We start from the raw sequence: 27682 nt of genomic DNA on the forward strand, positions 1-27682 counted from the left end.
CCTCCGTTTTTGATAACGACCGGCTAGCGTAAGCTATAGCGCGTCCAAGTCTGTCTTTTTCTCTGGACTAGAACGGCATCGAGGTCTAGGCTACTGGCGTCAGTGTGGATTTTGGTATCGGCGTCCTCGTCGTAGTGCGCAAGTACTGGGGGCGACTGCATGTGTCGTGTGAGTTCTTGAAATACGTCGGCCTGCGGCATTCCCAACTTGAATTTGGCATCACATTTAGACATGTCAGCGACTCAGGGATGTGTGAAAAGTCCTTGACAAAGCACCTGTATTAGGCACACATGCCAAGGAATCGACGCACTGACTTGTCTATGGGCTGTGGGAACTTTGCCATGGCAGCAGGGTTCTGCGGCTCGGGGCGGACTCCAGACTTCCTGACGACTTGGCCTAGGAACAGAAGCACATCATAAGCGAAGCGGCACTTCTCTGGCATCAGAGCCCTGATGACTTGATGGCCTCTAGTGATGTCGCAAGCCGCCTAAGCTGATCGTAGAAATTTCAGGTGACGACCACGACGTCATCCAAGTAAACAGGACAGGTCTGCCACTTCAATCCCGCTAACACCATGTCCATGACGCGCGGGAACGTTGCAGGCGCAGAGCACCGCCCGAATGGCCTGACCTTGAACTCGCAGAGGCCGTCTGGCGTGATGGACGCGGTCTTTTCCCGATCTCTCTCGTCGAATTCTATTTGCCAGTAGCCAGACTTGAGATCCATCGACGATAAGTATTTTGCGTTGCAGAGCCGATCTAATGCGTCGTCTATTCGTGGCAGGGAGTGCACATCTTTCTTTGTGATCTTGTTCACTCGACGATAATCGACGCAGACACGTAAGATTCCGTCTTTTTTCTTCCCCAAGAGAACAGGGGATCCCCACGGGCTTTTCGAAGGCTGGATGACGTCGCGCAGCATTTCGTCTACTTGTTCTCTTATACCTTCACGTTCTCGTGTCGATACTCGGTAAGGGCTCTGGCGGAGTGGTCGAGCGCACTGTTCAGCGTTTATGCGATGCTTTGCGACTGGTCTTTGTCGAATCCTCAATGATGTCGCAAAGCAGTCTTTGTATCGTTGGAGCAGATTTCCGCGCTGTTACTGCTTAATCATGGGAAGACTTCGATTTATGTCGAAGTCAGGTTCGGGAACTATGGTCGTCGAGGTAGATGCGGTAGAATCCGAGAGGACAAACGCATTACTGGTTTCCAGAATGTCCTCGATGTACGCGATCGTTGTGCCCTTGTTGATGTGCTTGAACTCCTGGCTGGAATCTGTCAGCAACATTTTAGTTTTTCCTCCGTGCAGTCGAGCGATTTCTCGCGACGCGGATTTTGCGGTCTAGCAGTAGACGTTGGTCACCCTTGATGACTCCTTTTACGTTGGCAGGTGTTTTGGTGCCGACGGAAATGACAATGCTGGAGCGGGGCGGGATGCTGACTTGACTTTCGAGCACGCCCAAGGCATGGTGACTACGAGAGCTCTCCAGCGGTATGGCTAGATCTTCCGACAGCGTTATCGACTTCGCCGTTTTGGTTCTGGAACTGCATGCCGAGAATGACGTCTCGTGAACACTGTTGGAGGATAACGAAGGCGGCAGGTTAAGTCCGGTCACGAACGGTAATTCTTGCCGTGCAGACTCCAGTCGGCGTGATGAGGTGTCCTTCAGTGGTCCGAATACGAGGGCCTTCCCATGCAGTCTTAACGTTCTTCAACTGGGCGGTGATGGGTCCAGTCATGACGGAGTAATCGGCTCGTGTGTCCGCTAAGGCGGTGAATGTGTGGCGCTCGAGAAGCATATCAAGGTCGGCGGTTCTTTGTCTTGCGTTACAGCTAGGTCTTGGCATCGGATCACGGCTGTGTCGCGTTGACCTGTGGCTGGTACGTGGCGCCGTGAGGTCGTCTTTCGTCGCCGTATTCTTTGCTTCCAGACTTCGTCGGAACGGCGGAGTGTTGGACGAAAAGCAACAGCACCTCCATTGGTTGATGCTTTTAGTTTTCCGTATACGGGCTCGCAGACCGGCCTCGGGCTTGGTCAATGTATGGTCGGCGCAGCGGCGACAGGTAGCGTCCTGGTGACGACGAACGACACGGTGGTCGAGGGCTCCACTGAGTGGCGGCGAGGTAGTCGGCAATATCGCGAGGTCGTTTGCCAAGCTGTGGTCGCGGTACGTTAACAGCGAACCCTCGCAGTCCCATCTCCCGGTATGGGCATCGGAAATGTCCGTCTTCCTCGCGTAGTTGCGCTGGGCGATCGGTGGGCGTGTTGGCGGCGGCGGCGTTGGACGACAGAATTGTTACGTTAAAGGGCCCTGGCCCGGTGGCCCGGTCGCGCAGGGGGCCTTGACGATGGACGACGGCGGCGTAGGTCATCGCTTCCGCCTGGGGCTGTGGTGATTCTGGTAGCACCTCAAGAACTCGAAGGGATAGATTTCGGTGACTGATGCCACTTGAGGCTGCGACCTTGGGTACAACTTCTGCAGCTCTTCCCGTACGACCGCTCTGATAGTCTCGCGCAGATCGTCGGTGGCCATTGATTGAATTCTTGCGTAGTTTGTACAGTTGGTACGGTGGTCGAATTGCCGGTTCCGCATTTCGAATTTCTTCTCGATGCTGGTGATCTCACGAAGGAACTCTTCTGCGGTCTTCCGTAGGCTACGTATCATCATCATCATCATCATCATCATCATCGTCATCATCATCCTGGTTACGCCCACTGCAGAGCAAAGGCCTCTCCGATACTTCTCCGAGTACCCCGATCATGTACTATTTGTGGCCAAGTTGTCCCTGCAAACATCTTAATCTCGTCCGCTCACCACACTTTCTGCCGTCCCCGGCTACGCTTCCCTTCCCTTGGAATCCAGTCCGTAACCCTTAATGACCATTCGTTATCTTCCCTTCTCATTGCATGTCCTGCCCATGCCCATTTATTTTCTTGATTTCAGCTAAGATGTCATTAACTCGCGTTTGTTTCCTCACCCAATCTGCTCTTATCCCTTAACGTTGTACCTACCATTCTTCTTTCTATACCTTGTTGGGTCGTCCTCAATTTAAGTAGAACCCTTTTCACACGCCTCCAGGTTTCTGCCCTGCACGTGAGTAGTGGTAACACAAAGCTGTTATATACTTTTCTCTTGAGGGATAATGGCAACCTGCTGTTCACGATCTGAGAATGCCTGCCGTCACCCAGTCACCCCAGTCCATCCTTATTCTTCTGATTATTTCACTCTCATGATCCGGATCTGCGGTCACTATCTGTCCTAAGTATATGTATTCCCTTACCACTTCGAGTGCATCGCGAGCTATCGTAAACCGCTGTTCTCTTCCGAGGCTGTTAAACATTTCCGTAGTTTTCTGCACATAAATTTTTAGACACCCCCTTCTCCTCTGTCTCTCCAGGCCAGTGAGCATGCATTGAAATTGGTACCATTAAAAATCGTAAGTTACTAAGATTTTCACGGTTACCTTTTATCCACAATTCTTCCCAATCCAGGTCTCTGAATACCTCCTGTAAACAAGCTGTGAATAACCTTGGAGAGACCGTATCTCCCTGCCTGACGCCTTTGTTTATTGGTATTTTGGTGCTTTCTTTATGGAGGACTATGGTGGCTGTAGCGGCGTTATAGATATCTTTCAGTATTTTTACATACGGCTCGTCTACACCCTGACATCGTAATGCCTTCATGAGTGCTGAGGTTTCGACTGAATCAAACGCTTTCTCGTAATCAATAAAAGCCATATATAAGGGCTGGTTATATTTCGCCCATTTCTCTATCACCTGATTGATAGTGTGAATATGGTCTATTGTTGAGTAGCCTTTATGGAATCCTGCCTGGTCCTTTGCCTGACAGAAGTCTTAGGTGCTCCTGATTCTATTTGCAATTACCTTAGTAAATAATTTGTAGGCAACGGACAGTAAGCTGATCGGTCTGTAATTTGTCAAGTCTTTGGTGTCCCCTTTCTTATGAATTAGGATTATGTTAGCGTTCTTCCAAGATTCCGGTACGCTCGAAATCATGAGGCATTGCGTATAGAGGGTGGCCAGTTTTTCTAGAACAATCTGCCCACCATCCTTCAACAAATCTGCTGTTGCCAGATCCTCCCCAGCTGCCTTCCCCCTTTGCATGGCTCCCAAGGGTTTCTTTACTTCCGGTGCAATTGTGGGATGTCAAATTCCTCTAGACTATTCTCTCTCCCATTGTCGTCGTGGGTGCCACTGGTACTGTACAAATCTCTTAAGAACTCCTCAGTCACTTGAACTATCTCATCTATATTAGTAATGATATTGCCGGCTTTGTCTCCTAACGCATACATCTGATTCTTGCCTATTCCTATTTTCTCCTTCACTGCTTTTAGGCTTCCCCCGTTCCTGAGAGCATATTCAATTCTATATATTCAATTCAATTATACTTCCTTATGTCAACTGTTTACGCTTGTTAATTAACTTCTGGTGGTGTATAATTGTTATTAAGTTCTGCGAGTTCTATTCTAGCTGTATCGTTAGATGCTTTCGTACATTGGCGCTTCTTGATCAGATCTTTCGTCTCCTGCGATAGCTTACTGGCATCCTGTTTAACGGAGTTACCACTGATTTCTATTGCGCACTCCTTAATGATGCCCATAAGATTGTCGTTCATATCTTCAACAGAAAAGTCCTCTTCCTGAATTAAGGCCGAATACCTGTTCTGTAGCTGTTTTCCCTCTTACCCTAATTCATTGATCGCCTTCTTATGTGCCAGTTTTTTACGTTGCCTCCTCAAGTCTAGGCTAATTCGAGTTCTTGACATCATATGGTGACTGCAGCGCACTTTTCACCGAGCACGTCCACATCTTGTATGATGCCAGGGTTAGCGCTGAGTATAAAGTCCATTTTATTTCTAGTCTCACCATTCGGGCTCCTCCACGTCCACTTTCGAATATCCCGCTGGCGGAAGAAGGTATTCATTATCCGCATATTATTCTGTTCTTCAAGTTCTGCCAATAACTCTCCCCTGCTATTCCTAGAACCTATGGCATATTTCCCCACTGACTTGTCTCCAGCCGGCTTCTTGCCTGCCCTGGCATTGAAGTCACCCGTCAGTACAGTGTATTTTTTTTTCACTTTACCCATCGCCGATTCCACGTCTTCATAGAAGCTGTCGACTTCCTGGTCATCATGAGTGGATGTAGGGGTGTAGACCTGTACGATCTTCAATTTGTACCTCTTATTAGGTTACACAACAAGACCTGCCACCCTCTCGTTAATGCTATAGTATTCCTCTATGTGACCAGCTATATCCTTATTAATCAGGAGTCCGTCTCATAGTTCTCGTTTCCGCCGCTGAGCCCCGGTAGTACAGGACGTGTCCGCTTTTTGCCACTGCTTATGCTTCTTTTGTCCTCCTAACTTCACTCAGCCCTATTATAACCTATTTACTGCCTTCTAATTCCTCCAATAGCACTACTAGACTCGCCTCACTAGATAAAGTTCTAGCGTTATATGATGCCAGGTTCAGATTCCAATGGCGGCCTGTCCGGAACCAGGGATTATTAGCACTCTGTGCTGCGTCGCAGGTCTGACCGCCGCCGTTGTCAATTGTTTCGCAGGTTCTGGGGACCTAGGGTCGGGGCTTGATTGTTGTATTTATATAGGAGGTTGTGGCCAAGTACTGCACCAGGGTGCCCATTCCTGTTCTGGTGAGGGAGTGCGTTACCGGGTCTGGTCACCGGTATGAGGCTGCACTCTAGGCCTGTTTATGCAACATTATGAACACGCGGATTTTTTTTATCCGTCGGAAAATTGCGCGGCACCGGGATTCGAACCACGGTCCTCTTGCACGCGAGGCTGATGCTCTACATCTACGCCATCGCTGCGACCTATCTACTTATCTACGGCTACATATCATTGCGCCGAAATGTTCTTCCTTCACACCACGCATGAGTTGGTGGACTTTCTTCACCTCGGGCATATCCGGGTCGGCGTGGCGGAACATACGCCTCATTCCTTCCGTACAGATGGCATCGTTCTCGTTAGGTGGCTGCACTCGGGCGTCTAGCATAGCTTCGGCTCTTTCCTTGCGCACGATGCTCGTAAAGGTGAGCAGGAAGCCGCTACGGAACACGTCCCATGTTGACAAAGTCGACTCCCGGTTCTTAAACCACGTTCTGGCGGCGTCTTCCAAGGCGAAGTGTACATGCCGCAGCTTGTCGTGGGAGTCCCAGTTGTTGAAAGTCGCAATTCGTTCGTAGGTCTCCAGCCAGGATTCCGGGTCTTAAGTCGCTGCTCCATGGGAGGTCGGTGGGTCCCGAGGTGGTTGCAGGATAACAGGGGACGCTGGGGCAACCATCGGGGTTTGTCTTGGCCACGATGTTCTTTGTCGTCTCACGTAGAAGTCCGTGTTACGGGAGTAGCCGTTGCAGTCGGCGACTTGCTCGATGATCCGGGACGACGTAGGTTTTGTCTTTGCGGTCCGGGCTTGGATCACGGCTTTGTGGAAGCGTCCCGTAGAGGAACGCCAAGCACCTCCACCGGTTGTCACGTTGTACTGACGGTTGACCACACAGTAACAAAACTGTGACTGGCAAAGTAACTTTATTCGGCGAACCTGTGCCCAGAAAAAACAGGCTACACTCAATGCTCAACGAAAACGGTGAACACAGTCGGAGATGGTAGAAAATCTGATCAGCGGGTCAAGCGCGTCGGCTTTTATACATCAGTCGTCGAATGTACCAGAGTAATCGCTGTGATCCGAGTTTTTTTCCTGACAGTTCTACATTATTCGCGTCGCGCACACATGCAATCAGATTACACAAGGTTCGATCACAGACAGCGGATGGAACCATCGATAACATTCCAGAAACTCATGATACATGCAGGCGCGTCCTGCGCTGTGCGATAACATTTGTTAGGCGGTGAAACGTGTCGCCCCATAAAGACAAACAAGTACACGTGTCATCATGTTCACCGGTGGGTATGTTAGTACAGATATTACCATGTAGCGTGACACCAAGCGTCACTCCATTACGTACAAATTGTTCCCTATCGCTTATAAGGCTAAAAACGATCTACATTTGCTCTATTATAACGATTAAATGTCTTCCCAGATTAAGCATTGTCGTGCAGATACAAGGCACTGCAGGTTTCGCACGACGGGGCTAGGGTGCTCGCCAAAGAACGCTTACACATAAATAAGAAGGCTGGTGAGAACGCACAGCAGCTTACAAAAGTGGTAGTTTTGTTGAGCACCGATCCGGGAGACATGCATGCATGGAATTCATGCCACCAAACCATCTATACGCGCATAACAATTTGAATACTGCGAAGTAGCGCTGGACTTCGTTTCCCCTGGTCTGCTGGCTAAAGAGCGCTGCATGCATGAAATATGATGAAATAAATATATAGTGCTCAAATGTGCAGAAACGCATCAGCAGCCTTTAGTACAACACCAATATCGCTGTCTATGTAGACCAAGTTTACTACGATGTCGTCGACGACATTTCGTAACTTGACCTGATGGCGATGGGGCCGAAGTCGAAATGCGCAGCGTACACGACGCCATCGCATCTGCTGCTCAAATATTCGTCGCTTGCTTCACCACACGATGTTGGCGGTGTCGAAGACATAGCATACGATATCTGGAGCAAAAAGGAAAAGGCAGCTGTGCTCCGACATCACGTGGGGAGGTGGCTGATTTTTTACCACACTATCGCTCGGTTCCATGCAGCACATGACGTCACAGATGACATTGCAATATGGCGGTCGGCAGGGAGGGCGAGGCTAAGAGCTGGCGAGCTCTTCTTTACATTTGAGACAGAAATGTGCTCTCACTGCCCAGTTTTCGCACACATATACCCTCAATAGAGGCTCTGCTACTATTTCTTGCAGAAAACTGCAGATGGTTGGATGACCATGTCACGCCCTCTTAAAATTTTTCAATTCTTTATGGTCTCCCTTGTTATGAATTACTATAATCCTGGCATTCTTCCAGCTCTCTGGTACAGTTGAAAGTGTCAGGAGTTGTCTAAAAAGGGCCGCAAGGTTTTCAAGCGTATTACCTCCCCCATCTTTAAATAAATCCGCTGTTATTCCACACTCTCGAACTGGTTTGCCCCCAGGATTGTTTTGCAAGGTCATTCTAATTTTATCGTTATTTATATGGGTAATCACTATCCTGTTCACCACTACTTCGTATGAAGGCAGCGTGGGTTTTCTGGGTTCTGTACAGGTCAGTATAGCATTCTTCAGCTACTTTTACCATAGAAATGAAATTGCTGATGACAGTACCTTTCTTATCTTTCACTGCATAGATTTCGCATTGTCTTAAGCTGAGTTTTCTTCGCACTCATTTCATGCTGCGGCCATTTCCAACTCCTTCCTCAATTTTCCCCACTTTATAATTGCGATTATTCCTTACTTTCTTCTTGCTCATGAGTTTTGACAGTCCAATGAATTCTACCGGATCTTTTGAGATAGGCACTTTGATTCCCATGTAGTACAAACAGACAAAGGACCAACAAGACATTAGGCGAGACCCTTGCGACTTGTCAACAGCGGGGGCAGCCCGACAACCTTCTGAAGCTGCTTCGTATATTTGCAGCTTGGAACACTGTTTCAACAGCTGCTTACGGCACGCCGTGATATCACCAAGTGCAAGGCTCACATGCAGTGACTACGTGTGACTACCAGTGACGTCACGCCCACCAGGTGGAAGAACAAGCGACATAAAGGCCTGAATCTTCAACGTGGAACCACTTGGCAGCAGCGGGGGTAGCCCGACCACCTTCTGCAGCTGCTTTGTATATTTGCAGGTTAGAATTAGTTTCCACAATTATTACCGAAAACACTCCGAGTTTTGCTGCCGATACCAGTGCTTGTGCGTTCTCTTGTATTGTGCATGTTATGGCTGATTCCGCCATATTTCTTGAGGAGCTCAGGAAGAAAATGTCGGATTTCAAACCTAAATTGGAAGGTGAAGTCAGAAAAGAACTTACAGAGCTGAAGACAAGTCTCGACTTCTGTCATGCCGAACTCGAAAAGGTCAAGCATGAAAAAGATGAAATCGCGAAAGAAAACAAGGACCTCAAGGCAATTAACACAAAACATGCAAGCGATTGCTCAACGATATCAAAGCAAGTCGCTCAACTCGAGAACCATGTTACAGTGTCTGAGCAGTACTCAAGAAACCGTAATCTCGAGATAAAAGGTGCACCCTTGACTGAAGGGGAAAGCCTTCCTAAGGTTTTGCACGAAACCGGTATGATCTTGAGTGAACCTATCATGGAAACAGACATCGAAGTGTGCCATCGTGTGCCTACAAGGAATGCTGATGCAACCCCAAACATAATTGTGCAGTGTAACAGCCGAACCAAACGCGATTCTATCCTTCAAAAAGCAAAAAGTCACGCCTGTCAACTCAGGAACTCGGCTTTTCCCCTGGTTCACCATTGTATGTTAACGAGCACCTTTGGCCAACGCTTAAGCATCTTCTCGGCATGGCGCTTGCGCAAATAAGAGGGAAAAATGGGCAATTTGTTTGGTCAAGCAACGGCAAGATTTTGGACAGGAAAGATGAAACGTCACCGATTGTGCACATACGCAGAGAGCATGATCTAGAAAGGATTAACTAGTTTGCGTCGACTGCACATATTTTTTCTGTCACTCAGTGGTTTTGTCCCCAGAATACGCTAGCAATGCATTTCGCCTTTCTAAAAACCCTTTCACGCGTTTTCACTGCAATCGCAGTCCCTGAGAAACAAGGAGGATGAACTTTCAGTTTTCTTAGATTAATTTTTTTTCAGTTTCGACGCGATAATATTTAGAGACATGGTGTTTTGCGAATACTGAAATTTTCAACCGCGGAGGTTATCGTGGCTTCTTTCTTAATAGACAACATAATCAAGTTGGTGGTTCAGAAGTTCTTGTGACACATATGAGCTAGAATGTGAAATAGATACGAAGTTTTAAATTATATCCGAGGACATTAAACGTTCGAAATTGTTATCGTGCGATTATATTTTCACTGCCATGTATCGGCCACCTAAGGCACAAATGCAACATTTCACTGAATGCTTAGAAAAGCTTCTAAATTATGTAAATTTCAAAAACGCGAAACTAGTTATTGGGAGAGAGCTAAATAATCATATCTTAAAATCTTGCCGCATTAAAGAAACACTCTTTTCAGCAGTAGAGTCATCTGGTCACGCTATCATAACTGATACGGCAACCCGCGTCACCTCCCACGCAGAGACACTCATCGACCTCTCTATTACAAATATACATACAGAAAGTTTAACAACTGGTGTTCTGAATTGTGTTATGAGCGACCGCTTGCCGATTTATTTGTTTATCCGGGCTGAAGACAAACTTACATATGCCTCAATGAACTATATAAAGATGGTACAAAATATCGTACTTACAAATTTAAACGCCTTCTATGCGTGCTTTGAAAGGGAAACTCGGACTGACATTCACCATTCTTTAACGGCCGACGCTGCATACGAGGCTTTCATTTCTGGTTTCAACCTTATTTATTTCGAACATTTTAAGGAAAAAAATATTGCGAAAATGCAACAAAAGCCGGAAACAGTGGATCAAGCGCGAGTACCTGCGCAGAATAAAAAAGAAAGCAGGAGTGTTCCAAAAATTTTTTATGACAAGATCACGAGAGGAACTCGATAGTTATAAAAATATCGTAATAAGCTTAACACTTTCTAAACAATGAAAAGCACTATTTTCTGCATGATCAGTTTAGTAAAGAGCAATGTAGGGACAGTGCTCAGATGTAGAATAAGCTCAACAGTCTGCTAAATTGCACACCAATCTCGGTAACAGTCACAGAGCTAAACCATCAAGGACGTCGTATTGAGGGATTCGAGCTTGCTGAACAATTTAATACGCTTCTCAGAGATGTTGTGTCAGGTCCGCAAAGGTCAAGTAGGTCTAAACATGCCATAAGTAGCAACCCTTCTAGCATGTATCTGGAACGAACTAATGAGGCCGAAAGATGTGTCATATTTAACTTTTTAAAAAGCGGCAAACCGCGTGATATCGATGGATAGCGATAGCTCCAGTTAAATGCGTGGTTGAAATAATAGCCCCAATATTGGCTTATGTATATAACTTATCAATATCTTCAGGTCGTTTTCCGAAACTGATGCAAGTAGCTGAAGTCAGTATGCTTTTTAAAAGTGGTGGCAGAAATGACATGGCTAACTATAGGACAATTTAGATTCTACTCATTTCTTCAAAGGAATTGAAGAAGATAATTTATGAACGACTAATGAAGTTTTGCGTGAAATTTAGCTTTATTACTTCGTCACAGTATGGCTTCCCACAGAACAGGTCTCCTGAAGCAAAAATAATTATTTCTTGAGTCCACTGAAAACAAAGGATTGTGCATCGGTGTATTTGTAGACTACTCCAAGGCGTTCGATCTGATCAACCATGAAACACTTTTGGAAAAATTGGAATAATATCGCATTCGTTCAATCGCAGCGCTGCTCCTAAATATTTACCTACAACATTGATGCCAGTGCGTGGCGATAGGAAACCACGTGTCTACTTGCCAGAATATTACCACAGGAGTCCCTCAGGGAAGCATCCTGAACCCATTATTGTTTTTGCTATATAATAATGACATAACAACTATTAGCAACGATCCAAGTTATATTTTTTATGTAGATGACACAAGCCTTTTATTTAAAAGCAAGGACGTGCAGCACGTGATCTTGGTTATTAACGAAACTATGGAAAAACTTAGTAGATGGGGCGCTGCAAATTGCCTGTTCATAAATTCTAAAAAAAAAGAACCAGTGTTGTTTCATGCGTATCAAAGGTCCCTTATTGTAAAACCAATGATAAAGTTCGACAACTGCAACCCTGAAGTAGTTGATACTTCAAAAACGCTAGGAATACTTTTCAGTAAAAACATGAGCTGGGATCCTCACGTTAGCTCAATTAAGTCTAGCGTAAATAGGTGTGTTGGTGTTCTAGCAAAATTTCTCTCATACTTCCATGCATCCGTAAAATTAATTTATAACACACTTTTTTTTCCCATCTTAACTATTATTTCCTGGTTTGGGGAAATGTCACATCGTCTAACATTAGCAAACTGCACGTGCTACAAAAGAAGGCGTTACGTCACATCGCTAGTGCTGATGTACACACTGCTATGTACACACTGCTAGTACACACTGCTGAACTGTTTCGTCAGTTTAAAATTGTTCCCATGGCCAAACTTTACGAGTATTTTCTATGCATAAGATACAAAAAAATCTGTATATAGCTGCGAGTATGCATTTCTTAGCATATCATTGCTGAAAACGAATACCATTGTATATCCATTCCGCAGTAAAGAGTATTGGCACGTGCCATTTTCTCGTACTGAGCACGGGCGGTAAATCTTACGTCATGCACTTGCAGTTCTGTTCAACAGACAATTTTCCATGACATTCATGAGGAAATTTGCAGCATACGTAACATGCGGAGTTTTTCATTCCATGATGTCAGTACTCTTTTACCACTGCTGTTAGCATTCTTATGTATCTATAATTACTGCCAAGCTGTTCGTATTATATTACATTGTGTAACACTAAAGGTTAACCTGCAATGATAAACAGTTACAATGCCTTGTTAATGTATATTGCAGCCCTGTTTTGTATGCCTTGTATATGGGGGCTCGGGCGCTTCTCAAGTTAATTGATTTTCACTTTTTGCCTCAGCATTCTCGCATTGTGATGATGGAAATAAATTTCAACTTCAACTTCAATTCCTGCGGCACTTGAGCACCAAAAGGAGGCGACGCGTCTACAGGAGAACAGAACGCTGGGAACTGTCAAGTCCTAAGCTTGTAAGAAAGGGAAGTGTGGCGAGTCCCACCCAACACAGAACCCTAAGCGGCAAGCAAGCGAAGCGCACCGCTGAGAAGACACTGGCTTCCCCGAGGAGACGAAAAGAAACGCATCTTCTTGTGCGATTGCAATGACAAGCGAGCAAGTCAGCCTAACAATGCACCAACCAACGTAGTTCGTTACTCGTTACAGGACCCGACTACTAAAGGTAACTGTGCAGCTGTGATGAAACAATTAAAAAGGCTCAGCGAAAAAAGTTTTTAAAAATCTAAGCTTGTCAGTATGTTACTGCCACTTCGGCTTCTACGAAATTATTGCTGATCATATACGCTTACAGATATAAACAGGCGATATAAATATATACGCGTGTTGCTGAGTGAGTCAATCACCTTGTCCTCAATTGAACGGGATGTCTCAAATGAAGCCACTCCTTTGACTGCTTGACCAGTGTACTTTGCAAAGTTGCAGCAGCCTTTTGACAAGTACTTGAAGTAGTAGCCCGTTGGGTCGTTTCTGTACACAGCTGGATAGCATTCCTGCGAAATAAATAAATAAAATAAATTTATTTAGGTATTTATTTATTTATTTATTATTTCAAAAGAACCTTACAGGCCCTATGGCAGGGCATAAAGTAAGGGAGGGCATTTTAGTCAGTGAAGATATAAAAAGTACAAATTTCCAACAGGATCAGTGCTATAAAAAGATTGCCCTGTTATACAATATTCAAGGCACAGGGAATGCAAAACAATATCTCAACACTTGTTGCCCGAAACACGAATACTTTTTACCATTAACAGAGCAAAAGCAATATTGTTTATGAAAATAAAATACAACATTGCAAATATACACGATGAAATACACTAGACTGGGCATCCGTGAACGGTAATAAATGGGTAAAGCGTTAGTAAGCGACAGCGGAACGTGTCGGGGTTAGATATGGACGCTATGTTATTAGGGAGGTCATTCCAGAGGCGAACGGGACGAGGTAGTGCAGATGAATTAAATACATTTGGTGTACCGTATATGCGCATGAAACTGAAGTGATTACGTAATCTCCGTGGGAAAGAGGGGGGTATTTGCAGTTGTAACCGCGTTCGTTGATTTGAGCGTATATATATATATATATATATATATATATATATATATATTTGTGGAACAAGCACACAAGAGCGATGTTGCGGCGCATATCTAATGGCTGCAGTAGAAGGTCTAGTTTAGTTTTGATAATGTTTGAGTTTATACTGTAGTTACGTGATATTGCTACGGAATATTATTATAGTATTATAGAAGAGGCGAGTAGTAAGAAGACGACGACAACGATTGGAGGCTAGCGCGGGCTGTTGCCTCTTGGCCAAGTGCGGCGTATTACGTTGTAAATATACTTGTATATAGCTTTTCATTTCCGTCTTCTTACGTAACATATCTGGTGGAGGTGGACGTTCCCTGTACCTCGTCACGGAGCTTCGCAGCGGACGGTACGTCGAGCCTAGCTTCATGGCTCCCGGCGATGACAATTCGACTCAGCCGCCTCCAACCCCTCCTGCCACTTCGACAACCTACATCTCTCTCCCTGCTCCTCGTGATCCTGGCGTATTCTCGGGCAAAGATGGGGACGACGTCGACGACTGGATCAGCCTGTACGAACACGTCAGCCGCAATAACCGGTGGGACCCTACTATCATGCTCGCCAACGTAGTCTTTTACCTCGGAGGCACACCTCGAGTTTGGTTTCGGACGCACGAAGAGGAGCTCACCAGTTGGGATTCGTTCAAGCAAAAGCTCCGAGACTTGTTCGGCAACCCCTACGGTCACAAACTTGCCGCGCAGAAGGCGCTGTCCGGCCGTGTGCAGACGTCAACAGAGCCCTATGTCACGTACATTCAGGACGTCCTGGCTCTGTGCCGCAAAGTTGATGCACACATGCCTGAGTCAGACAAGGTATCCCACATCCTCAAAGGCATTGCCGATGACGCCTTCAACTTGCTCGTATTCAACAACGTCGCGACGGTGGATGCTGTTATCAAAGGGTGCCGCCGCCTGGAACTCGCTAAAAGCAGACGTATCGATCAGCAGTTTGCCCGTTTGCCCAACACCCCAGCGACTTCTTCCTGTGCCGACGCTCTTCGTCCCAACAACACCGGCGATATTACCGAGATCGTTCGGCGTGAGATTGAGGCCGCCTATCCGGCTGCCTTCGACTCCAGCCCCACCAACGCACCGGCAGTCACGGTTTCCCTGATCCAGGCAGTTGTCCGCCAGGAGTTCGAAAACATGGGCCTTCACACCATCTGCTCAGCCCATCACCCTGATACCCATCCGGCTTCTTCGATTCCGCCCCGTCCCGCATCGTCTTACCCACCACGTTTCCGCAACCCAGCTGAATGGCGCACTGCTGACGACAAGCCCATTTGTTTTCACTGCCGTCGCATCGGGCACATTTCTCGGCACTGTCGTAGTCGCTGGACTTCCCCGACCCGGTCTGCCTATACTGCCTATTCTCGCCCCTCGGGTGGTCCTTCTCGTCCTTATGCCGCACGCTCCGATAATGCCGCCACTGACTCTCCTGCGCCGAACCGCCCCTATTCTCGTTCACCTTCGCCCCAAGGACGACAATCTCGCTCTCCCCAGCCCCGTCGCTCCTTTTCGCCGACCCCCTTCGGACGCCGCTCCCAGCCGGAAAACTGAATGATGCAGCGCCTCGAGGTGACGCTGCATTGCTCCCTACGCCGCCAAATCCTCCACTGACGTTGCCCACTCATCTGAACCTTCTTGACGTGCAAGTCGACGGTGTTCCTGTATCTGCTCTTATAGACACTGGGGCGCATTTGTCGGTAATGAGCGCGGACTTTCGTACCCGCCTGAAAAAAATAATCACGCCTGCCACGACGCTTGTTGTCCGTGTCGCCGATGGCGGAACAGCCCCCGTAATTGGTATGTGTGCCGCCCGCGTCTCCTTCGCCGATCGCTCAACAGTCGTGCTATTCACAGTCATCGCCCACTGTCCCCACGACATCATCCTCGGCTTAGACTTCCTCTCCGCACATTCTGCTCTCATTGAGTGTTCCGCCAGTACTCTCCGCCTTGACCTGCCTGTTCTGGATCCCGCTGAACCACACCCCAGTCGCCTCAGTTCCGTCGACTTTGTTCGCTTGCCACCTACGGCACTGACTTACGTTGACCTAGTGTCATGCCCACCAGTGCCCGACGGTCACTATATCGCGGCTCCTATACAAGACGTCCTCCTTACACACGGGATCACGGTACCTCATACCGTTTTATCTATTACGGCTAATTGCGTCTGCCTGCCAGTGGTCAATTTTGGCTTGACGACACAAGTGCTGCCACGCGGGATGTCTCTGGCCCAGCTTTGCTCATTCGAAGATCACTCAATAGCATCTATTGAGGTAGACAGCAATTCAGCCTATCCTCCTCTACCATCTCAGTCGACAACTTGCACCATCGCCGACTTACAGAAAATGATTGCGCCCGACATGCCGTCCGAGCACGCTCGTGAGCTCTACCGCGTTCTGTTTTACTACAACGATATTTTTGACTTTAACGATCGTCCTTTGGCCCAAACTACAACTGTTAAACATCGCATTAATACCGGCGATGCCCCTCCTATTCATCGCCGCCCGTATCGAGTGTCACCGGTTGAGCGTCAAGATATTCACGCTGAAGTTCGCAAAATGCTTGCCAATAACATCATAGAACCGTCATGTAGTCCATGGGCGTCACCGGTTGTACTGGTAAAAAAGAAGGATGGCTCATGCGCTTTTGCGTGGATTATCGGCACCTTAACAGGGTTACCAAAAAGGACGTGTATCCCCTACCTCGGATCGATGACGCCCTTGACTGCCTCCATGGTGCTCGCTACTTCTCTTCTATTGACCTCCGCTCCGGCTACTGGCAGATTGCTGTGGACGATCTCGACCGCGAGAAGACTGCTTTTGTAACTCCGGACGGTCTTTATCAATTCAAAGTGATGCCGTTTGGTCTATGTAACGCTCCTGCCACTTTTGAACGCATGATGGACTCCCTTCTTCACGGTTTCAAATGGTCCACATGCCTGTGCTACTTGGACGACGTCATAGTATTCTCCCCAACGTTCGCTACACACCTCGAGCGCCTCTCGGCAGTCCTGGACGTTTTTCGTCGCGCCGGTCTGCAACTGAACGCATCGAAGTGCCAATTCGGCCGTCGCCAGATTACCGTCCTTGGGCATCTCGTTGACGCGAACGGAGTGCAACCGGACCCAGGCAAGATCCATGCTGTTACGCACTTTCCTGTTCCGAAGTGTGTCAAGGATGTGCGCTGCTTCATCGGCCTTTGTTCCTACTTCCGCCGTTTCGTTACAAATTTCGCGGCCATAGCACGACCACTAACCGAGCTTTTGAAAAAAGACGCCCCTTTCCAGTGGGGCGATAACGAGGCCTCTGCATTCTCGCATCTAATCGAAGTTCTCACAACGCCTCCCGTTCTGGCCCATTTCGATCCTTCTGCGCCTACCGAAGTTCGTACTGATGCCAGCGGTCACGGAATTGGCGCAGTACTGGCACAACGCCAGCGCGGCAACGACCGTGTTATCGCTCACGCCAGCAGGCTCCTCTCACCCGCGGAGCGCAACTATTCCATCACTGAGCGTGAGTGTCTGGCCCTAGTTTGGGCGGTTGCGAAGTTCCGCCCATACTTACATGGCCGACCCTTTTCCGTTATCACAGACCATCACGCGCTTTGTTGGTTATGCTCATTGAAAGACCCTTCAGGAAGACTTGGTCGCTGGGCCTTACGCCTCCAAGAATATTCGTTCTCTGTCACCTACAAATCTGGCCGACTACACAAGGACGCTGACTGCCTGTCTCGCTACCCGGTAGACGAGCCTGACGACGCCGACAGTAGTACCGCCGACGGCATTTTCTCTGTGTCTGCCTTCGCTAACATCGCCGATGAGCAGTACCGAGACCTATCGCTGCGAGTACTCATCGAGCGTCTGCGCTCTACACCTACCGACGCATCCGTTCGCCGATATGTCCTCCAGGGTGGCATTCTGTACCGAAGAAACTTCCTCCCTGACGGATCTGATCTTCTTCTTGTCGTGCCAAAACATCTACGACAGACTGTGCTCTTTGAGATGCATGACGCACCTACTGCAGGACATCTTGGCGTAACCCGCACGTACGACCGCGTCCGCCGCCGCTTCTATTGGCCTGGTCTCGCTCGCTCCGTCCGACACTATGTTGCTGCCTGTGATACCTGCCAGCGTCGGAAAACACCTCCGGTGCTACCTGCCGGTCATCTCCAGCCGATCACTGTCCCTGTGGAACCGTTCTTTCGTGTTGGATTAGACCTCCTCGGTCCCTTTCCCACGTCATCCTCTGGGAACAAATGGGTAGCCGTCGCAACTGATTACGCCACCCGATACGCTATCACGCGGGCTCTCCCTACCAGTTGCGCCACTGACGTCGCGGACTTTCTCTTGCGTGACATTATCATACTTCATGGTGCCCCGCTACAGCTGCTCACTGACCGTGGTCGTAACTTCCTCTCGAAAGTTATCGCCGACATTGTACGTTCCTGCTCCACTCAACACAAGCTGACTACCTCATACCATCCTCAAACTAATGGCCTGACAGAGCGGTTAAACCGTACTCTTACCGATATGCTGTCAAAGTACGTTTCCAAGGACCACCGCGACTGGGACATAGACCTTCCTTACGTCACATTCGCTTATTCTTCCCGGCACGACACCGCCGGATTTTCTCCCTTTTATCTGCTCTACGGTCGCGAACCGACCTTGCCCCTTGACACGGCACTTCCTCCTGCTTCGATCTCAACAAGCGAGTATGCGCGCGACGCCATCGCTCTCGCCGACCATGCACGCCAGCTTGCCCGTGCTCGACTGACAGACTCGCAAACCACTCAGCAGCGTCAGTACAACGCCCGCCACCGTGACGTACAGTTTTCGCCTGGTGCGCTCGTGCTCTTGTGGTCGCCCTCTCGTCACGTCGGACTTTCACAAAAGGTCCTTTCGCGATACACAGGGCCCTACCGCGTGCTGCGCCAGGTGACGCCTGTGACGTACGAAATTGCCACTGTGAGCTCAACCTCGTCATCTACTGTGGCACCTGGTGATGTCGTGCACGTCAGTAGGCTCAAGGCCTACTACACTGTTTCTAAGTCCGGCCTTTAGTCGCTCCGGGACGGCGCTTTTGCCGCCGGGGGTAGTGCTACGGAATATTATTATAGTATTATAGAAGAGGCGAGCAGTAAGAAGACGACGACAACGATTGGAGGCTAGCGCGGGCTGTTGCCTCTTGGCCAAGTGCGGCGTATTACGTTGTAAATATACTTGTATATAGCTTTTCATTTGCGTCTTCTTACGTAACAATATGAACCGGGCTTCGCTATTTTGTATCCTTTCCGTCATGTTGATTAGGTAATTTTGAGGAGGGGACCGAATTGAGTAGGCGCATTCCAACTGTGTCAAAATGAATATTTGGAACGTGAGTTTTCGAATGTTTGTCTGGGCATTTCGCAAGTTGCGGCGTAGATAGCCAAGAGAACGTGATGCTTTGGCACATGTAGAAGCAATGTGTGGGACCTATGAAAGATTCTCTTTAAGAAGGAGGCTTTTAAGAAGAACACCAAGGTACTTGTATGCTGTAGTGTGGAAGAGCATAGTGTTATTAAGGTGTTACGAAAATTTTAAATTTTCACATTTTCGGCTGAAGCACATCACCTCGCATTTGTAAAGTTTAGTGTCATGAGCCATTTGTTACACCAGTTAGCGATAAGGTTAAAATATTCTTGAAGTGCCAAGTAATCGTCAGTCCTGTGACTAGAACGGTACATTATGCAGTCATCGGGAAAAAAGGCGCATGCTGGAAGTAATCTTGGTGGGTAAGGAGCCGATGACGCTGCCTTGTGGCACTCAAGAGCTAACAGAAGAAGGCGGGGAATGACGACACTAGCTATGTTTTGGGTTCCTAATAAACACGCTTGCCGCCCTTTTCGCTGTAAATCTATTGTTATGGTGAAGGGAAAGAAGAAGGTGACGTGAACTAGAGAAAGATGAAGACTGGCCGTTGCCTGAACGCCATATACACCAGTTGTAAGTATACATTATTTAACACTCGTGGGTCTGCTTTCTTCCTGCAACAGCTTTGTGGAAGGTGCGGGGTATAATTACGGAACGTCACAGCAGACATCATCTACCTGCCACCACAATGGCAAATCAACCGACACAAGCGACAACGCCTCAGCACCCTGTGTCGATGGTGATTCTCCCTCATCTGCGGGACCCGGGGACATTATGTGGCACGGGCAACGTCAACGTCGAGGACTGACTTACGATGTACGAGCGAGTGTGCAACAGCAACAGGTGGGATCCGACAATGATGCTAGCAAACCTGATATGTTACGTGAGAGGAACTCCGAAGCAATGGTACGATACACATGAAGCAAGCCTAACGAGCTGGGATGTCTGCAAAGAAAAAATATGCGAGACCACTTTGGCAGACCTGTCGGTCGTCAGCTGGCAGCAAAAAAAGAACTTGCGTGTCACGCTCAAACGTCCACAAATTCCTATGTCGTGTACATAAGGATGTGCTGGCCCGCCGTCGCAAGGCTGATAACAACATGACCGAGGCAGACAAGATTGGTCACATACTAAAAGGTATTGCAGACGATGCCTTCAATCTCCTGATGAAGGCACGTGCCCAAGGGGAGGTTCTGGCCCCCCCCCCCCGCTCCGAAAATGAGTGGCATACCCCCCCGCCCACGCCACCACTCCTCACATACATTCCTAAAGTACCGCCAAATCAAGCTTGAGACTTGACAGTTATTCGGCGGTCAACATTTCGCTGCCTCTTTCACTCCTTTTGGACGGCGGTAGGCCGGGGCATCTCCTGGGGTGTGAAGGCCAGTTTTCTCATCGATTCAGTGCTCTCGCGATTAGCTCGAGATGCGTTCAGTTGTCACCATCTAACGCAATTGTCACGCGCATCGCTGTTCCTTCGTTAGTTCAACCTTCTTTGTTTACACTCATACAGGGAAAGGGATTCAGTTCGTACTAAGCTGGTCCGTATGCTCTTGGAGCGGGTTGCGGCCGGAGAAAACTCCAGCTGTGTTTAAATTTTCCTTTTCCTTCATTACTTCCTCGAGTGATGGCTCACCGCGCGCTGGCAGATCCTCGGAATCAATACCCATAATATGGGTTTGAAAGGCGGAAAATAAGATCATGGGAAACAGCGTCCGTCATCAAACCCTGCAATAACCGTTAAACTCATAAGCAGTATGAATCTCACCCCTTAACTCATCTGGTTTTTCCCTAATTGTACAGCACTTTTCGTGCAAATTGGTAACTGGAAACAAGAGTCGCAGGAGTTTAAAAATTACGATTCCTACTAAGGGAGAGAGCCAAGGCACCAGCCAAACAGGAAGGAGAAGCGAAAATTAACAAATGTAACTATTGTTCGTGAAAATATTTATGGATCAACATCTTTTTATTTAAAAAGGCAGCAGAAAGAACGCCGCCGGAAGTGGAGAATGATTCCGTGTGTTTAGAATGACGCTTATACAGTTGTCAGTCGAGCCACCTAACGCAGCCACTTCTCTGCTTTGCTTATGTGGGTGTTTTTCTAACCTTCCGCGTCCGGCGCTCCACGCGGTTGTATGGTACCGGTGGCCTCGTATCGCTACGAAACTTCCCAATTAACAATATGAGTCGCTTTTGGCACTTGGTATAGAGCAGTAAACGAAGGATTGAAAAGAACGGTGATTGTTACGCAAATATATATTTCTCTATAATTATTCGAGACCTAATTCGAAAAATGCTACTAGAAATCTTTTTTTTAGACTTTCGCTTGTTTACTTGTTCTTGGCAGTGTTATTCCTGCGCGAGTCCATTACATTTTGTTCCTTGTTTGTCAAGTAAAGGAGAGGTGCATCTTACAGGCGTACCTCTGGATACACCTTATTTAACTTCTTTATTGCTGGTTTACGCGTCTTTGTAGCGAATTGAAGTAGTAAAGGCAAGGCGCAGAAGACCAGGACTTAGGAAGAAGAACACAAACGACAAGACCGGCGCCGGTCTTGTCGTTTGTGTTCTTCTTCCTAAGTCCTGGTCTTCTGCGCCTTGCCTTTACTACTTCAAGCATGAACCAACTAGCCCAAGCAAGAGTTTTACTTGTAGCGAATTGTGGGCATTATTCACGTTTATATTACTAAAAGTACCCCCTCCCCTTATTTTAATAGAAAAGTTGCCTTGGCTTGCCCCCCTTCCTCCCCCCCTCAAAAAAAAAAAATCCTGGGTACGTGCCTGTCCTCATGTGCAAGGATTGTGCCATTGTGGATGCTATTATTAAGGAATGCCGGCGTTTCGAACAAGCGAAGGGCCGCCGCGTCAGTCAGACTTTTTGACAGATCGACATATTGCCCGCGACATCTTCTTGCGAAGACCCGCCGCGGTTTGTTCAGCCCACAGGACCGGAACATATAACGCGCATCGTTCGCCGTGAGCTTGAACTCATGGCTCCGGCTCCAGTTCGTTCCCGCTGTCGGGAAAGCGTGCCCGCAATCTCCCGTAGACAAGCGGTCGTTCGGGAGGAAATAGCAACTTTGGACATTCCATCTCTATGCTCGGTCCATCATACATATACCAGATTTCTCCGGTCGCTCGATCCAAGACGCAAAGCTTTCCGCCACTTCGTCGCAACCAAGCTGACTGGCGCACAGTGGATGATAGACCCATCTGTTTTAATTGTTCCGGTATTGGACACATCGTCCGTCATTGCCGCTACCACTGGTCGCCGCTTTCTTGGTGGTTGTCTGCGAGTCACAACCGCCGTGTGTCAGACAACCGTACTTTCTCGCCCTGTACGCCGACTAGGAACATCAACGCCGACAGAGCTCCACAAAGATGCAGCCGGTCCCCGTCACCGCAAGGTCGTAGGTGCCGTTTGCCTCTCACTCACCACTCTTCGTCCCCTTCTGCAACCGGTCGCTTAACTTCGGTAAACAATGCGGTGCAGCTCCCAGAGGTAAAGCTGCATCTCTGACCCGGCCTGTTGACTCTGCCTACACGTGGAAACCTACGGGACATTGAAGTTGATGGTGTTCCTGTTAAAGTTCTCGTTGACAGAGGAGCGCAGCCTTCAGTTATAAGCGCTGCTCTCCGCCGAAGGCTGAAAAGGGTTCTGACGCCCGCCGTACCGTGCACTGTGCGAGTCGCCGATGGGAGTATTTCACCTCTTCTTGGAATGCGCGCAGCACGTGTGACCATTGGGGGCCATTATACCGCTATTCTGTTTATCATCCTTGAGCACTGTCTGCATGACATAATTCTCCGCCTCGACTTCCTTTCGAAACACTCTGCCCAAATTGACTGCTCCACAAAGTTGTACAGTTGGATCTGCCGCTTCCTGCCGACGCAACAACTTGTGCTTCACACCACTTATGTTCTGCTGAGTTTGCAAAGCTGTCTCCACATGCGGCTACAAATATCCCCCTGACGCCCTGTCCATGCACTGATGGCGAGTACGGCGTGTCGCCACTTACTGGCTTGGTTTTGTCACGCAATATTGCCCTACCGAGCATCTTAATCCGGATCCGCGAAAACTGTGCTCGCGTACTATCCTAAATTTTGGATGTTCATCGCATGTGTGGCCACGTTGTAGTGTCATAGCGCATATCACTCCTTTGGAAGAATTTCAGATTTCTTCTTTGACCTCTGAATCCTTCCTCAGTACCGACGGAGCTTTGTCACCCACTCCTTCGTACTTGACGCCTGCGGACGATGTTTGTAAGATGATTGCCCTTGACCTTCATTCCGAGCGAACAACAGCTCTTCGTCACCTCCTGCAATCTTGTCGAGGTATCTTTGATTTGGACGATTGTCCACTGGGTCAGACAGCTGTTGTCACGCATTGCATCAATACCGGTGACGCCAGCCCCATTCATAGGCAGCCATATCGTGTATCCGCAACAGAAAGGACCATCATACACAAAGCGGTAGACAGGATAATGGACAAGGACATCATAGAACCTTCCAGTAGCCCGTGGGCATCACCGGTTTTCTTAATAAGGAAAAATGACAACTCGCGGCGCTTCTGCGTTGGCCACCCTCACCTCAACAGGATAACAAAGAAGGATGGTTATCCCCTGCCTCACATTGATGACGCTCTTGACTGCCTTCACGGATTGCAATACTTTTCATCAAATGACCTTCCATCCGGCTATTGGCAGATTAGCGTCGATAAGATGGACCGCGAAAAAACCGCCTTTGTCACACAGGACGGTCTGTACCAACGTAAAGTAATACCATTACGGGGATTATGTAATGCACCAGCTACATTCGAGCGCATGATGGACTATCTCTTGTGCGGCTTATAGTGGTCTACGTGCCTCTGTTACCTCGACGATACGATTGTGTTTTTGCCGAACTTTGAGAGCCACCTTCGGCACCTCACAACCATACTCTCCGTTTTTGCAGGGCTAGCCTTCAGCTGAACTGAAGGCTAGCCCATAAACGTACATAAATTGTACGTTTATGGAAATAAAGGCATTTTGTATTTTGTAACTCCTCCAAATTCCATTTCGGCCACTGTGAACTTTACATTCTCGGCCATCTCGTAAACGCCGCCGGAATCCAACCTGATCCACAGAAAGTTCACGCCGTGCGAAATTTTTCTGTACCTTGTTCAACAAACGACGTCCATAGTTTTCTGGGCTTATGCTCTTACTTCCGGCAATTTGTGAAAAACTTTGCCGACATCGCTCACCCTCTCACTGACCTTCTTAATGAAGCTGTCTCTTTACCTTGGGGACCACTGCAGGAGAAAGCCTTCTCTACCCTGGTTGAGCGGCTTACAACTTCAACGATTCCGTCTCACTTTGACCCTTCTGCGGTCACTGAAGTACGAACTGGCGCAAGTGGTCATGGCATCGGCGCTGTCCTCGCTCAGCGTCAACAGGGCCAAGACCGTGTCATCGCTTACGCCAGCCGCCTTGTTTCCCTGCCCGAACGAAATTACTCCATTACCGAGACGGAATGTCTCGTGCTCATATGGGCGGTCACGAAATTTTGACCGTAACTTTTTGGTCGGAGCTTCTGCGCCGTAAGCGATCATCACACCCTCTGCTTGCTCTGCTCTTTGAAGGACCCCACTGGACGACTTGCACGTTGGGCATTGCGTCAACAAGAATATACATATTCTATTATGTATAAGCCTGCATAAGGACGCTCACTCAACCTGTTCCGCAATCCCGTCGATCAACCGGACGATACAGATGCAGGCTCGGACATCAGTAGTCTATCCCTCTCCGGCTTCCTGCATATTGGCGACGAGCAACACCAAGATCCTGTTCTTCGATCACCTATGGAACGCCTAAGTTCCTCGCCCAGTAACCCTTCCCTCGGGATGTTCACCTTGCGCGATGGAATTTGATGCCGTTGCAGTGTTCATTCATCCTGATAGCCCGGAGCTCCTCCTAGTCGCTCCCAAGCACCTTCGACTGGCCGTGTTCCAGCAGCTTCATGACGCTCCTGCTGCTGGGAATCTAGGCCTCACTCGTACTTACGACCACTGCGGCACCGCTTCTTCCGGCCCCGGCATTTATCGGTCTGTGCGCCAATTTGTCGCTTCTCGTAACCTGTGTCAGCGCCGGAAGACGCCTGCTATGCCTCCTACTGGTTTGCTTCAACCAATTTATAACCCTACCGAACCCTTCTGTGTGGGCCTCGACCTCCTTGGCCACTTTCCACTTTCCATTAAAAGAAACAAATAGATCGCTGTAGCAACAGATTATGCCACAAGATATTCCATCGCACAAGCGATGCCAACGAGCCGCGCTACTGATGTCGCCGACTTCCTACTATACGACGTCATCCTGCACCACGGCACCCTCGCCAGACCCTCACGGGATAGCGTCCACTACTTTCTATCGAAGGTCGTAGATGATCTGCTCCACTCCTTTTCTACAGAGCAGCAGCTTGCTACCGCGTACCACCCTCAAACGAACGGCCTCACCGAGCGACTCAACCGCACACTAACTGAAATGCTGGCCATGTACGTTTCCGACGATCACCGTGACTGGGACGTCGCTTTACCGTACATCGCTTTCGCATACAACTCGTGCCGTCACGATACTGCCGGATTTTCGCCATTTTACCTTTTGTATGACCGCACCTTGGCCTTCGACACGTTGACACCTTCCGCAGTACAATCACACAGCACTGGTTACGCTCGCGATGCTAGTGCCTTAGCCGCCCAGGCCCGAGATGTCGCCCGTCATCGCGTCACAGTCTCACAAGCTTCTCAAAAGCGACGCTACGCCCCTCGTCACCGAGACCACCATTTTTCACATGATTCCCTTGTCCCTCTCTGGACGCCTTCACGTCGCGTCGGCTTGTCGGCAAAACTGCTTTCCCGTTATCCAGGTCCGTACCAGATCTTACGCCAACTGTCCGACGTGACATAGGAGATCGCCTCTGTCGGTCAGCCTTCTGTGGATATATATATATATATATATATATATATATTTATATATATATATATATATATATATATATATATATATATATATATATATATATATATATATATATATATATTGTAACGGACAGTTAAGGGAATACAGATACAACTATTTATTGTGGGCGAACTTGTGCCCTGGGGTAAATAAAAAGCACTGCCGCGGTCCAAACGGGAGATCAGGAAGGCCTTCTTCTTCTCTCTCGAGCGTCGCTTCACCTCGTCTTCTTCTTGTAGACGCCGACAACGGCCACCTGCGATGCGAGTGCGTGCGGCGAAAACACGTGCCATCATTTCGTCGTCTTTTCCTTCAATACGCCGTTGTCGTCTTGAGGGGGCGCACGAACCTGCGCGCGTTGTTTAAATGTTTCTGCCTTGTATCAATATCCCCCCTCCAAAACGCATCGTCCCGATGCGTAAAGCGACGCAATTGTTCACAAGCGGTTGGCCATACTAAAGTGGTATATGGCACAGGAAAGATGTTTGGTCGAATAATCACTGCCTGTCATAATATGGCTTCAGTCTGACCACATGTACAGTTTCTGTGCGACGCCGGCATCGTGATGAGCTCACTTGTCCTTCTGGCGTAACTTCGTAGTTCAGGGGACTGATGCGGCGAAGTACTCGGTAAGGGCCGAAATAACGGCGCAAGAGCTTTTCGGACAGGCCGCGCGTCCGCACGGGGGTCCAAACCCATACTCTGTCACCTGGTGCATACTCAACCTCCCTTCGCCGCAGGTTGTAACGGTCCGCGTCGATGCGCTGCCGTTGTTGATTGCGATGTTGCGCCAGCTGACGTGCTTCTTCGGCCCTCTGTGTAAAGTCACTGATGTCAGGGTTCTGTTCTGTACTGTCGCTGACAGGCAGCATTGTATCCAAAGGTGTGGTAACTGTTCGACCAAAAACAAGTTGGAATGGCGTTACTTGAGTGGTTTCTTGCAATGCGGTATTGTAGGCGAATGTCGCATAGGGTAGGATCTTGTCCCATGTACGGTGCTCTAAGTCTACGTAAATTGACAACATATCGGTCAGCGTCCTGTTCAAACTCTCGGTTAACCCATTTGTTTGAGGATGATAGGCAGTTGTTTTCCTGTGGCTGGTATGAGTCAATTTCATGATGGACTGCGTCAAATCGGCTGTGAACGAGGTCCCTCGGTCCGTGATAATAATTGCAGGGGCACCGTGTCGTAATACTATCTTGGTGACAAAGAATTCAGCCACTTCAACGGCCGTTGCACTTACTAGAGAGGATGTCTCGGCATATCGGGTGAGGTAATCGGTCGCTACTACAATCCATCGTTTCCCTGATAACGATGTCGGAA

General features: G+C 48.4%; 1 protein-coding gene across 5 annotated transcripts in view; it reads right to left on the reverse strand.

Annotated features, from left to right (window-relative positions):
- Positions 1-27682, reverse strand: part of LOC135905187 (uncharacterized) — a 260327-nt gene that overhangs the window by 28599 nt on the left and 204046 nt on the right. For 4 of the 5 annotated variants that reach the window (XM_070536239.1, XM_070536240.1, XM_070536237.1 and 1 more), the window contains one exon: positions 13218-13364. In XM_070536239.1, coding sequence (XP_070392340.1) covers positions 13218-13364 — 147 coding nt within the window. Of the gene's footprint in view, positions 1-10395; positions 10584-13217; positions 13365-27682 lie in introns of all 5 variants that reach the window. The other variant, XR_011512957.1, reaches the window with a different exon arrangement.

Source organism: Dermacentor albipictus, chromosome 3 (assembly GCF_038994185.2).
Source record: "Dermacentor albipictus isolate Rhodes 1998 colony chromosome 3, USDA_Dalb.pri_finalv2, whole genome shotgun sequence".
Classification (NCBI taxonomy): domain Eukaryota; kingdom Metazoa; phylum Arthropoda; class Arachnida; order Ixodida; family Ixodidae; genus Dermacentor; species Dermacentor albipictus.